The 12064-nt window shown below is 52.7% G+C and overlaps 4 protein-coding genes across 4 annotated transcripts; 2 read left to right on the top strand and 2 right to left on the bottom strand.

The window, feature by feature from the left end:
• Positions 1 to 40: 40 nt before the first annotated feature.
• Positions 41 to 1081, top strand: HER10_EVM0008413 (uncharacterized protein). Its single transcript, XM_035477936.1, has one exon. The coding sequence runs from the start codon at positions 278 to 280 to the stop codon at positions 830 to 832; it is 555 nt and encodes a 184-aa protein (XP_035330842.1). The 5' UTR covers positions 41 to 277; the 3' UTR covers positions 833 to 1081.
• Positions 1082 to 2286: 1205 nt separating this feature from the next.
• HER10_EVM0006127 (uncharacterized protein) lies at positions 2287 to 3901 on the bottom strand (the record flags this gene model as incomplete). The annotated part of the gene is made up of 3 exons (XM_035475721.1): positions 2287 to 3505; positions 3561 to 3630; positions 3880 to 3901. The coding sequence occupies 3 exons, from the start codon at positions 3899 to 3901 to the stop codon at positions 2287 to 2289; spliced, it is 1311 nt and encodes a 436-aa protein (XP_035330710.1).
• Positions 3902 to 7181: 3280 nt separating this feature from the next.
• HER10_EVM0010631 (C2 domain-containing protein) lies at positions 7182 to 10809 on the top strand. Its single transcript, XM_035480084.1, has 2 exons — positions 7182 to 9652; positions 9706 to 10809. Exons 1-2 carry the CDS (start codon positions 8367 to 8369, stop codon positions 10613 to 10615), a joined length of 2196 nt encoding a protein of 731 aa, XP_035330954.1. The 5' UTR covers positions 7182 to 8366; the 3' UTR covers positions 10616 to 10809.
• Positions 10810 to 10919: 110 nt separating this feature from the next.
• Positions 10920 to 11561, bottom strand: HER10_EVM0008372 (uncharacterized protein; the record flags this gene model as incomplete). Its single annotated transcript, XM_035477897.1, has 3 exons — positions 10920 to 11137; positions 11229 to 11323; positions 11389 to 11561. The coding sequence occupies 3 exons, from the start codon at positions 11559 to 11561 to the stop codon at positions 10920 to 10922; spliced, it is 486 nt and encodes a 161-aa protein (XP_035330838.1).
• Between the last annotated feature and the right edge of the window lie 503 nt (positions 11562 to 12064).

Here is a 12064-nt window from a genome sequence, read left to right as displayed (position 1 = left end):
AAAATCCACCCATTTAGCCTCACGAAAATGCAACTATCTACTAACAACCGCATTCGCTCCACCAGGTGTTCCCCGAATGACTCATTCCTCAGCCTCAACTCTAGATATCTCATAAGTAACTCAATAGCAACCTCACTCTCAGTTGATTCCACACCAGCATCCCTGAATCTTTTCGAGTTTCCACTGTGAACGCAATCCCAGCATCTAAGCCCGCGACATTATCCAACAGCCTGTTTTTAGCTTCTTCCATACCACAACACCAACCACCACAGCAAACATGGCATCCCCCGTCTCAATCATCGTCGCCTCCAAAAACCCAGTCAAAGTCCAAGCCGCAAAACTCGGCTTCGAATCAGCCCTTCCAAACGCAACCTACACCGTCCGCGGCGTCAGCGTCCCCTCCGGCGTCCCAGACCAGCCCCTCACCGACGAAGAGACCCTCCGCGGGGCTCTGAACCGGGCCCGCAACGCCCGGGAGGTCGAAAAGGACGCAGACTACTGGATCGGCCTCGAGGGCGGCATCGACATGCCGGCCGACCAGAGTGCCCCCATCATGAACTTTGCCTGGATCGTCGTCATCAGCCGGGACGGACGCGTGGGCAAGGCAAGGACCGGCGCGTATTACCTCCCCGAGGAGAGTGCTGCGCTACTGCGCCAGGGCATGGAGTTGGGGCATGCGGACGATTTGATCTTTGGCCAGACGAATAACAAGCAGAGCAAGGGGTCTGTTGGCATGTTGACGGATGGTGTCATTGATCGGACGTCGTACTATCACCACGCTGTCATCCTAGCTCTGATTCCCTTTAAGAATAGGAATTTGACGTTTGTCTGAACATTTCGGGCAAGTGCAAAGCAGGGGTTGTCCCTCCAACGTTTGGATATCAGGCTTGATGTCTTCTTTGGTCTCTCTCGACACTTGATATCGAGGCAGGTGAGATATGCATGAAATATAAGCTCAACTGGAAGCTATCATCCAGTTCTGCATACACTAGATATGATCCTATTTAGCAAGGCATGCTCTTTGCCATGACTCAAAGGCGTTCTCTGGTACTTCCTACCAGGTATTTAAACGTCTTACTACCTGTAATAGACACCGTATCTCATCTTTGCGCGAAAGAATCTTGGTGCATCGGTTGCATGCAATTGCAACCTTTTGGACGCCATTCACTGCAGAGGATGTGAACCGCTTAGACCACATGTACCCAACCACCTCTCATCCCCAACTTCCCAACCATAGCGCTTTTCTCCTCTGTGAACGCTCAATCTCGCGTTGTTTATTCGTCATCGAATCCTCACGTAGAACGTGCTTCCGAGGTTGAGGGACACTCGCATTTTCTTTCACTTCTTGGATTCTTCCAATTAAATTTTCTTTGCAGACTCAGTCGACTGAACTTCCTTATCAGTCTAGCCTCTTCAAATACCTTCTACTTACAGGTGGCACGATCGTTCATTCTCTAGACATTCTAGTAAGTCCTACTCACAGCAACTCTTCCTGTGAGATTCCCAAGGTAGGAAGAGTTGGTCTTAGTCCATGATTAGAGTTCGACCCAAAGGCAAGCATTTACAAAGGTAAGTCGTCAATCACTTGCTTCTTGTTCTCAGTCATCTCATCATCTCCCGCAGCGCCTACCGTACAGTCCGTACATCTAATGGTTAAGTTTGTTGAGTTCCTAAGCAAGGCTCACTCATCAACTATCAAGCCCATTCTGCTACTCGACGCCAGTTCGCCTAAAGGCGATCAATAACATCTCTGGAGCATTCTGGCAGGACTTGATCTCGACCCTGGTCAATGTGTCACTATCTCCTGGACTTCCCAGTCAGCACGTCTGGATTGACTACCGACTCTATCCCACCAGAATACTCCATAGTCTTCCTTCTGCTTTCGCGAGGGCAATAAAAAGGGGTCTTCTGGCGGTCCATCTCGATATGGAATCTCTCTGCGCAATAAAGTTCTCCATAGTGGTCGCGGCGAAGATGCCAGCGCATCTCATCTTTGCGGGAAAGACTTTTCAAATGAGGATATCTTGGCATGGATTGTATGAGATGTTTTCTTTGAGCGAGCACTTAAACCCTCTTTGCCCCCCTCTGTGATCGCTCGCTCACGCTTAGTTTATTCGCTGTCGAATCGTCACGTTAAATATACTGACGAGGGTCTACGAGAAATCACATCCAGTTCATTAAGTTCTCAGTCAACACTTCTTTATTAAGCTACCAAACAAACTCCAGGACCATCCCCAAATCCTTCCACCCTAATGACGATTACTTAGGGCAATCGAGAAGGGCCTGCTAGCGGCCCTTCTCGATATGGAATCCCTCGGGATAATGCTTTCCATAGTGGTCGCGGCGGAGATGCCAGCGCATCTCATCCTTGCGCGAAAGGATCTTGGTGCATCGATTACATTCGATCGCGACCTTCTGGACGCCATTCACCATTCTCGGGAGCTCCCGGCAAGGTGGTCTCGGAGAGACATCTGCCAGGCCATAGTGCGCGGGGTCAGGGTCGGGCGTTCCGTCGTTGAACTGGGAACCTGCAATGGTTCTGGTATGCGAACGTCTCCCATTTCTGGCCCGAGGAGCTCGAACGTTGGCGGCGGGTTGAGGATTATTGTCCTGTCCGAGCGGGTTGGGAGCGGCGGCGGCGTCGTTCTGGGCATTGTCTTGCTGAAGAGGGGCATCCTCGTTGTGGCCATCATGGTGCTGCTCCTGCTGCGGCTGATCGAATGCGTGGTTCTGGTGAACATGGTGATGATGCTGCTGGTGAAGATCTTGGTCGTGGTGGCCCTGTCCATGAATATGATATCCATTCTCTTGCGCGTACTGCTGGAAAGGCATCTGCTGATACTCCTGGCCCTCATTGTGCTGGTCCTGATGATACTGGAGCTGCACGTCCTGATAAGGCATCTCCTGAGCCTGCATGTCGACCATTTGCTGCCCATACTGCTCGTATCCCTGGTTGTTGTATCGCTGCCATTGCTCGTGCTCTTGAAGGAACATCGCGGGATCGCCAAAGTCGGCGAAGGGTGCAGGGACCGGGCCCAAGTCAGGGTACGCGTTGTTGAAGCCATCCTGGAGCAAGTTGCGGATCTGGCCGGCGTGACCTGGCTGCATGTTCATAGCAATAGCTCGAACATCGTAGATGTAATTGGGAGGAGGATCGATGAAGTTCGGATGCGCGGGGTCGACTGCGGGAGCAACGTGAGGCTCGCTGAGAGGGTGTCCGGCTGGCTGAAAGGCGTTCATGGCGTTCATGGCGTGGTTTCCGAGCTCGGGGTCGATCGGAGGGTAGAGCTCGGCTTGGGAGGCGTCGTTTTGGCCCTGCTGAGCGGCCGGTCCAACGAAAGCGTTCTCGGCTTGCTGGGGAGGCATGACATTCTGGTCCAGGGGCTCGATATAGAACGGATCCTCGTGGGCGCCTTGAGCAGCCTCGTGGTAGTTGTCGTGAAGACGGGGATCCTCGATCTCGTTGTGGTCCGCCAGAGCTTCGGCCGGGTACGCTTCCTCGGGCCTATGTTTCTCGCATCAGAAGAGGATATCTTGAGAGAGTCTCGGGATGAACTTACGGGACGTACTGGTAAGCACCAGCCATTCTGTCTCTTTCGGCCCAGTAGTACTGCAGGCGCTTGCGCTCCTCTGTCATATATCGTCAGCATTATTTCTTGCGCTTCATAGCCACGGGAGGCTAATCTCCCATGGCCTCTGGGGCCGAGAGACCGGTGTCTGGTAGCCAAGAATCGAGCTGCGAGGAGGGAGAAGAGGGCTCCTTTTATACCGCCATCGAGGACGAAGCCTCAGAGGCAGTGGATCGGGGGCCCAATGCCCTCGGTCAGAATCTCGAGGGGTCCAGAAACACTAGAATAAAAGAAAAGTAGGCAGACTTACCTTCGTGGTACTGCTGGTCCATCTTGAATGGACTTTTGATGTGGATGTGGAGGAGAAGTTTTGTTAACAAGGCTGAAAGGAAAGAAAGCTCTTTTTGACCGCTCACCCCGCCTAGCTCCCGCCGTATTCGTTGTGGATAATATCATGGGCCACGGGATAGGGCGAGATCTAAAGGGGCGGGAGCTAGGAAGGGGAGAGGGGTGGACGAGAGAGGCAGCACGGGAGAGAGAGGCAGCACAGACAAGGGAGGCAGCACGGACAAGAAAGGCAGCACGGGAGACAGAGGCAGTACAAGAGAGAGCGACAACACGGGAGAGAGAGAGAGAGGCAGCACGGGAGGGAGAAACAGCACAAGAGAGAGAGACAGCACAGGAAAGAGATATTATAAGAGAGAGAGATATTACAAGGAGGAGAGGCAGCACAAGAGAAAGAGGTAACATAGTAAAGAAAGATATTATAAGAGATAGAGACAGTATGAGAGATAGAGAAAGCAAAAGAAAGAGAGGCAGTACGGGAAGAAGGGACATTATAAGTGAGAGAGGCAGCACAGGAGATTGAGATAGAACAAGAGAGAGAGGTAACATAAGAGAGAAAATCAAAGTAAAAGAGAGATGTGCTATAAGAAAGGTAGTATGAGAGGGAGTAGAACAGAAAGAAAGGATAAGATAGATGATACAAGAGAGACCGCACGAGGGAGATAGTATGAGAGAGATAGGACAAGAGAGATAGCACAAGAGAAATAGCATAAAAGAGATATTATGAGGACTATATCATAAGTGAGAGAAATAGAACAAGAGAGATGGCACGAGAAGATTCCCTTACGGGAAAGGCAGTACGAAAAAGGGGCATGAAAAGGTAGCACGATAAATGGGGAGAAAAAGGCAGCATGAGAGATGGGTTGAGATTTGGGAGGGCATAGAGGGCGAGAGCTTCCAAAGGCTGGCGCAAGGCAGTAAATAGCATCATCAGGCATAGCGTAGCCTTACAAGGCGAGAAGTCGGAGGGCAGAGTAGTCTCAAAGAGCGGGAGCCAGGCAGGACTGTTGCCAGGCTGTGAGATGTCACATTAGGTATACAGTGGGTTGAGAGCAGGTGCCTGGTCTGCTATGTACTATCCTGAAGCCGATTGGAGCACTTACTCGGTGCAGGAAGACCTGTTCTCATGCCAGCCAGAGATCATTACACAGGTGGCTGCCAGGCTGTGAAAAGCATCATGGGCAAGGGCGAGGGCTAGACGGCCATGGTGGACGACTATTGATGAGGAAGAGAGTTTTCTCACGCTACAGTAAGGCAGTCATTGTTGGAGAAAAGAGAATTCGATCTCTATCGAGTACAAAAAGGTCTTCATAACACCCTATTGTAAGCAGAGCGGACTTGATGAGGGCGTGTAGGCAGTGAAAGACACATGGTGGCAAGGCACAGGCTATGAATCAAGTGGCTAAAGTGACTTCGAATGGCGTGGGCTTGGTAAGCTGTTGCCAGGCACCGTAAGGTAGTGAAAATTATCATGAGGTATGGTCTAAAGCGAGCGCTAGGCGGGTAGAAGGGTTCCGACGAGAGAGAGCTCCCGAAATCTGTTACTAGGTAGTGAATGTGATAGTGAGGCATGATTTTGAGACAGTGCAAGGACTAAGGGAGAAGAGTGGTCTCAAAGAGTGGCAGCTCGTGGTTGCTAGGCAGCGATATATGCATGGGGCGGGTTTGGAAGAAAGATGGAATCTTTAATTTTCAGGAAGTTCATCATCGGCACCGTCGGATCCGGACTCTTGGAAGAGCTGGACTGGTAGGCTGGGGTTGATCTGGGCAAATGTTTTCACAGATAGTCATGAAGCCTACTTGCAAAGCTCTTAAATCAATTGGATTAAGAACTTGAGGTAGAGCTAGAATAGTGGGCGCAAGACCTTGCAAAGAGAACCGGTAGAGAGGGATAGTCGAATAAGGAAAGATGTAGATTTTCTTCATCTTAGAGGGAATTGAATGGTCAAGTCCTTGCTAGGTACGAGGGTGAGTTGAAAGGGATCAGGCTACACCATGTTGGAGAAAAGTGCATATGACCTCGAAAGTTCGAGTTTGGGCTAGAGAGCAATGGTGTCTTGGAGTGACTCGAAAATGATCATGGTATCTCCTTTGTTGATATTATGACATGAGGCTTATCAGAATACACTTGAGATGCCTCTGTGATCCTGATGTTGCGATATTCTATGGAGGGTACAAGTACTGTAGCGAGGTACCTAAGCGCCATCCAACTTGCACCTGGCCAATTTGACATGAGATGGATTTGTTGGGACGTCTCGCCATTTGAGCTCATGCATGGATAAGACAACATGAAGAAACTGAAGAATGAATGCTCAAAGCAATCTTCAACGTTTGTAGACGTCCCATTTAGCATGCTATAGGAGTGTCGCCGTCAACTAGAAGCCGGAGCGGAGCGGGGTGACCTGGCCGAGTTTCAGTGGAGCAGCGCCGAGACAATCGGCACGGAGTGTGCCGGAGACGGGAATGCAGCGCAGGGCCCCAGGCGGCAGATCAGCTAATCAAGTGGTCCTACCTTAAATCTTGGCAGGACTCAGAAAAAAGAGAGAGGGAAAAAAAAAGGTAAGACGGGAAGCCGGATGGTCGGCAAGCTGGTGAGACCTTGTGTCACGCTTGTTCACCTTATCTTGGTTGTTGCCATCATCTCTCCACATAAGATTTGCGCAGATGCTTGAATTCTTACGTACTGGTGGTCCCGGTGGGCGCTCACTGGCGACTGCAGTACCTGTCATGCAAGGGGAGCGGCACAATGTTTACCAAGTCTTGCAGGTTTACTGTAGGGTAATAAGAAAAGGCAAAGTTGGAAAAGGCTCGTGATGGTGAAACGCTGCGAGTGCTGGCGGCAGCATCCCGGGCATGGCTGGCTACGGCGCATGGGAGCTTACTGTATGTACTTTGCCTTACTTCAAGGCTCAAGGCTCAAGGCTCAAGGCTCAAGGAACTTATGCTTGCTGATGGCTGGAATGGGGGCTCGAGATTAGGATGGCAATTGGCTCAAGCTGGGCAGCATGACCCCGGCTCCGGCATCTTCTAGCCGCACCCTCGACGCCAAATCTTGGAGGGGGCCATGACGTCAGGCGCAGGCGCGAGTTGCATGTTGCTTGCGACGCTTTGTTGATCTTGCTGCGTTCTATGGTTCCGTATCTTATTCTTTTCGTATTGTGTGATGCTGGATGGGTGTGTAGGTACTCACTATGCTGACATGTTGGCTCGGTCTCTCTCTCTCTCTCTCTCTCTCTCTCTCTCTCTCTCTCTCTCTCTCTCTCTCTCTCTCTCTTTTCCTCACTCTGTACCCATGCAAGCCATGCCTCTAATGATGATCTATCTGTACGGAGTACAGGGGAACAGAGGCTGAGGATATGAACAGGGGGCAGGGTCCCTTGTTTTCGCAAAGAGTCCTAGTCTCTATTCGTATGTACTATGCCTACACATACGGAGTAGCTAGCTCGCGCAAGAGTCAAGGATCACGTCTAACCCAAAAGAGGGCATTTTTGATGGTTTGGACTGCGGCTTGTGATTTCCCTCGGACCCCGTCTCTGTTACCCCCCCAGCCCCTCGCATCGTCTTGTCTGTCTGGTCAGTGGTGGTGGTCTGGTCTGACTGAGTCTTTCTCTTCCTTCTCGCTCCATCCGGTTACCTCCCATTTCAAAGCTTCTTTTCTCATTTTTCCTTCCTCCAAACAACTTTCTCCTGCCATTGTCATATCTTGTTCTTTTGGATGCCCCCTTGGCCGTCAGCATAGATACTTCTCCTTCAAACACAACAGACGAATAAGCGCCATCTACCCTACCTAGCACCTCGAATCCCCTTGTCACTTCGGCCAGCGCATCTTCTTCAACAAACCAACGTTCCTCCCGCCCGCCGCCAAAGCTTCGCTTCGTTTGCAAGCGGACACCACGGACCCCATGCCAAGCTTTTGGTGATCCCCCCAAAGACATCATTGGACACAGCTCTCCAAACCCAAACTCAGTTCCCGGTTCAAGCTCAAGCAAGCTCATCTCGGTGGAAGTGAAGTGAAGCTCAGCCCAGCTTTGAGAGACAGAGACAGTAACCGAGAGCTCGCACTCGCACTGAAGAAAGACACAGCAGCGCGCTGCCCCTCCACGATTTGGAGGGATCGACACTCTCGGGTCTTGGCAACGGCCACCACGGCGCTGCAGGGTTTTTCTGACAGGATCTGGCGCTATCCTGTTCGCTCCATCTGCGCCCTACGGATCCTAAGAAATTGAGATACACGAGAGAGAGACACAGGGACTTTGTCTCTTCCGCAAACCAACACTTGCCGGGGTTCCCAACGCCTCTCTCCGGCCCCCCCGACGGGCGCATTTCAAGCCACCATCGCCGTCGCCGTCGCTGTCGCCGTCGCTGTCGCCGTCGCGATCGCAGACATTCTCCCGTAATTCCAATCAAAAGTATCTCTTATTTCAATCGCGCACTATAACCACCATCCGCACCATGTCGGCCGCCGACGAACAAAGGCCCAACGGGCACCCACATTCCGCCGACCCGTCCACCTCTGCCGCCGCCGAAACTTCCACCACCACGGCCACAACGTCGGCGCCACCAACAGATCTCGGCGCCGCTCAGCCTGCGACAACAACAGCAACAGCAACCTCTGAGCCGATTGAGAATCTTAACGGTCACACGGTGAATGGCACCGCAGCTGACGGTCCCTCGACAAACGGCCACGCACCCAATGGCACAACTCACGCCCCGGCGGCCCTCAACGGCAATGCTACCACCCACGATGTGTCGGACCTGAACGGGCACTCGTCACCTTCAGCCAACGGCGCGCCCGCCGCTGCCAACGAGCAGATCAATGATGGCACAGTCCCATCAACATCAACAACAAACGGTGGGCCGCCAACCAACGAGCATGAGCCCAAGCACGGAGAGGGAGCAGCCCTCGAGAACAAGATCGAGGGCGTACAGAACCCGGATGCTAACGGTCACAAGCCGCCCCACGAGAAGCCCCATCATCACTCTAGCGATCTCAAGGGCCTGTACTCCGAGGGCAAAGAAAAGGTCAAGGACAAGACTAAGCCCTCTGGCGGCTTCGATCCGACTCCCTTGCCCGACGCGCCTCCCGGCTACACCGTGCGTTTCATCTTCCACAAGGCGAGCAACCTCCCCGCCGCCGACATTGGCACCCAGTCCTCCGACCCTTTTATCCACGTCACCCTCCGCGCCGCCGTCCCGAAGCGCCACAAGGAGGACCCGGACCTCACCCTCCGCACCCAGACCATCCGCAAGACGACGGAGCCCGTATGGGATACCGAGTGGGTGGTGGCCAACGTCCCCGCCGACGGCTTCATCCTCAAGTGCCGCCTCTATGATGAGGACTGGCCCGACCACGACGACCGCCTCGGCAACGTCACCATCAGGGTCCCGCACGTCGGTCCGGACTGGAAGGGGTACCCGCGCCCCGGCCAGGAGTTCACGGCCAAGAAGCGCATGGGCAGCAAGCGGGCTTACTTCGTCAAGGCCATCACCAGCCACTTTGATCCGCGCGTCGACATGTCACCCAGGCTGTGGATCAGTATGGAGCTCCTGGGACAGTCTGACCCGCCGCATGCGCAGATGTGCACCCTTGGGCCGACCACCTACTTTAAGCACTTTAGTCCCATGATTGGGCGTCTTACTGGTATCAAGGTCAACCGGGACGAGGAGAACGATGCCCGGTCCGATTTGTTTGACGAGGCTGAAAACAAGGAAAAGGACAACAAGACCCAGAAATACGAGTAAGTCTTCTGAGAGTATCTCACGGTAAATCAATTGCTAATGAACGTCTTAGCTTCCAATCAAACGAGATGCAGCTCTCAGGACCCGTCCCTCCCGAGCTCTACCACCGCTACGTCGAGTTCCGCCCCATGATCGGCCTCATGTTCGCAAAGAGCGGCCTGCGCGGCCGCATTCTTAACAAGGCCCTGCACAAGCAGCACAGCCGCGTCTATAATTTCGACAGCTCGACAGAATACGGCGTCTTCAAGGCCCGCTCCGAGGAGGCCGCGCTGCAGTTCCTCAAGCTCGTCCACTTTGACCAGGGCGGCCGCATCTTCACCTACGTGTTGACGCTCGACGGCATGTTCCGTTTTACGGAGACGGGTAAGGAATTTAGCATCGACATGCTTAGCAAGCATACCATGCACAGCGACGTCGAGACGTACATCGCCTGCTCGGGCGAGTTCTTCATCCGGCGGCTCGAGAAGCCTGATGCGTCGGAGGAGGCGGACCCGCCCGAGCGGACGCACCCGACGGAGGAGCTGCCCAACGGCCCGCCGAACGAGCACCCGCCGCACAACCCGTCGTACTACCAGCTCTACATCGACAACGACTCGGGCACCTACCGACCAGACAAGTCGATCCTCCCCAAACTCAAGGAATTCCTCGAGGCGAACTTCCCCGGGCTGGGCATCGTGGTGATGCACTGCGAGGACGAGAAGCTGCAGAAGCTCAAGAAGGAGCAGGTCGAGGCCAAGAAGAAGGAGGGCAAGATGATCAACATGGTGGCGCGGAGTCCCAGCTCGAGCTCGCTCAGCTCCAACGAGAGCGCGCTGGAGCACATGGACGAGGCCGGGTATGATGGCGAGCCGGTCAAGAGTACGACGCAGAAGGCGCTTGATGCGTTGGAGGACCCGAGTAGTCTGAAGAGGATGCTGAAGCCGGGACATCATGGGGGAGGGGAGAGTTCGACGGCTCATTAATGGTGGGGGTTGCGGTGGTTGGGTTGGACTTTTTGACGTTATATCTTTGATACCTTGTTGTTTGGATTTACCGCAATGGTACGGCGTTGACTATTTCTACTTGGATATTCCCCGTCTTTGGACATTACTATACTTGGATCAGAGGCTGGATAGTCTGCAAGATCGACTATAATTGAATTTCACAACATCACTGCTACCTGAACTAAAAGAAAGTACGAATCTCGTTGCGATTCCATTCCATGACCTCACATCTCACAACATCGGACTCGAGGTTATCCGCCTCATTACTCAAGGAGATCAAAGTCTAGAACCTGCGCCCTCTACGAGCCCAAGGCCACCCCGGACTCGGATTAGGACGCGGGAAATCAGATGCCATGTTGGTCTCCTTCTGCCGATCGCCAAAGTAGGTGTTGGCCGGGAACTTGTTCTGGCTGACGCAGTTGGGGTTACACTTGTCGAGGGGTCCGGACTTGCCGCGGGTGAGATCGAGAACGTAGGTATCGTCCTTGCAGTCGGGGAGGACTGTCATCGTTAGTATCTTTAGCAACTACTCTTCTTTCTTAGACATATGATGATGCAGCGATTGGATTTGTAAGAAGCTGGTTGGGCTTACCCTTGAGGTCGTTGAAAGGGATGGTGTTGAGATAGCAATCTTTGAACTGGGTCGAGTAGGCCGTGTAGAGGCCGTTGTAGTTCCAGTACCAATTCCTTATTTTCTCATCAGTACTCTCAGAGCTATTAAGTCAAGGTAAGGAAGACTATGATGCACTTACTTATTGGTGTTGTCGGCAGCGCAGCCCATCATGATGAGGGCACCAGCGGGCCCAGTCTTGACAAGCTCGGACTTGGTATCCGGGCAGCAGTAGGTTTTGACTTCGGCTGTGGCCGTACAGTTGAGGGAGGCGAGGGCGCCTGAGATGGTGGCTGCGATAATGATGGACTTCATGGCTTGTGTTTTTGAGTGTTTGGTTTAGGTTATGTGGTGAAGGGCCTTTTGGTGGCTTCAAGTGAAGGTCTTTTATCATCTCTCTCTGAAGACGATTGTGCACTCTATTTATACTCAAAACTACAGAGACATAAGATATGAATGTCAGATTCTTGAACGCAATAAGCATCATGGCTCACGCCGGCTAAGCGAGTATGCGGCATCGAGCTGGTGGTATTGTTCAACTACCGAGTTTGCGGGGATTTAGCCTATTGCCTCTTTCATCTTCCTAGAGACTGTTCATCTGTCATGCTTCATTTAGAAGCTACCACAAACGGCAATTTGGAAAAAAGTTCAGGACAAGTTGGGGTTCACAAATTGAAATGGGGAGGCGCCAAGACGAGAATCTCTATAGGCCAACCGGATGTTCACCTGCAGATATTTGCCGGGTCTTCATGTATCGAAAGTTCCGATGCTACGTTGAAGTGTATCCATCCCGCATTTAAGCTAGAGGCAAATAGTTT

Source organism: Colletotrichum scovillei, assembly GCF_011075155.1.
Source record: "Colletotrichum scovillei strain TJNH1 chromosome Unknown Contig00008, whole genome shotgun sequence".
In the NCBI taxonomy this organism is placed as follows: Eukaryota; Fungi; Ascomycota; class Sordariomycetes; order Glomerellales; family Glomerellaceae; genus Colletotrichum; species Colletotrichum scovillei.
This window is presented reverse-complemented; position numbering and strand designations above follow the sequence as displayed.

What these genes read in the sequence shown, in the direction of transcription:
- HER10_EVM0008413 (XM_035477936.1), top strand. Translation starts at nt 278, where the DNA reads ATGGCATCCCCCGTCTCAATCATCGTCGCCTCCAAAAACCCAGTCAAA.
- HER10_EVM0010631 (XM_035480084.1), top strand. Translation starts at nt 8,367, where the DNA reads ATGTCGGCCGCCGACGAACAAAGGCCCAACGGGCACCCACATTCCGCC. An exon ending in AACAAGACCCAGAAATACGA is followed by an intron (nt 9,653 to 9,705) that starts GTAAGTCTTCTG and finishes TGAACGTCTTAG; the next exon opens with CTTCCAATCAAACGAGATGC.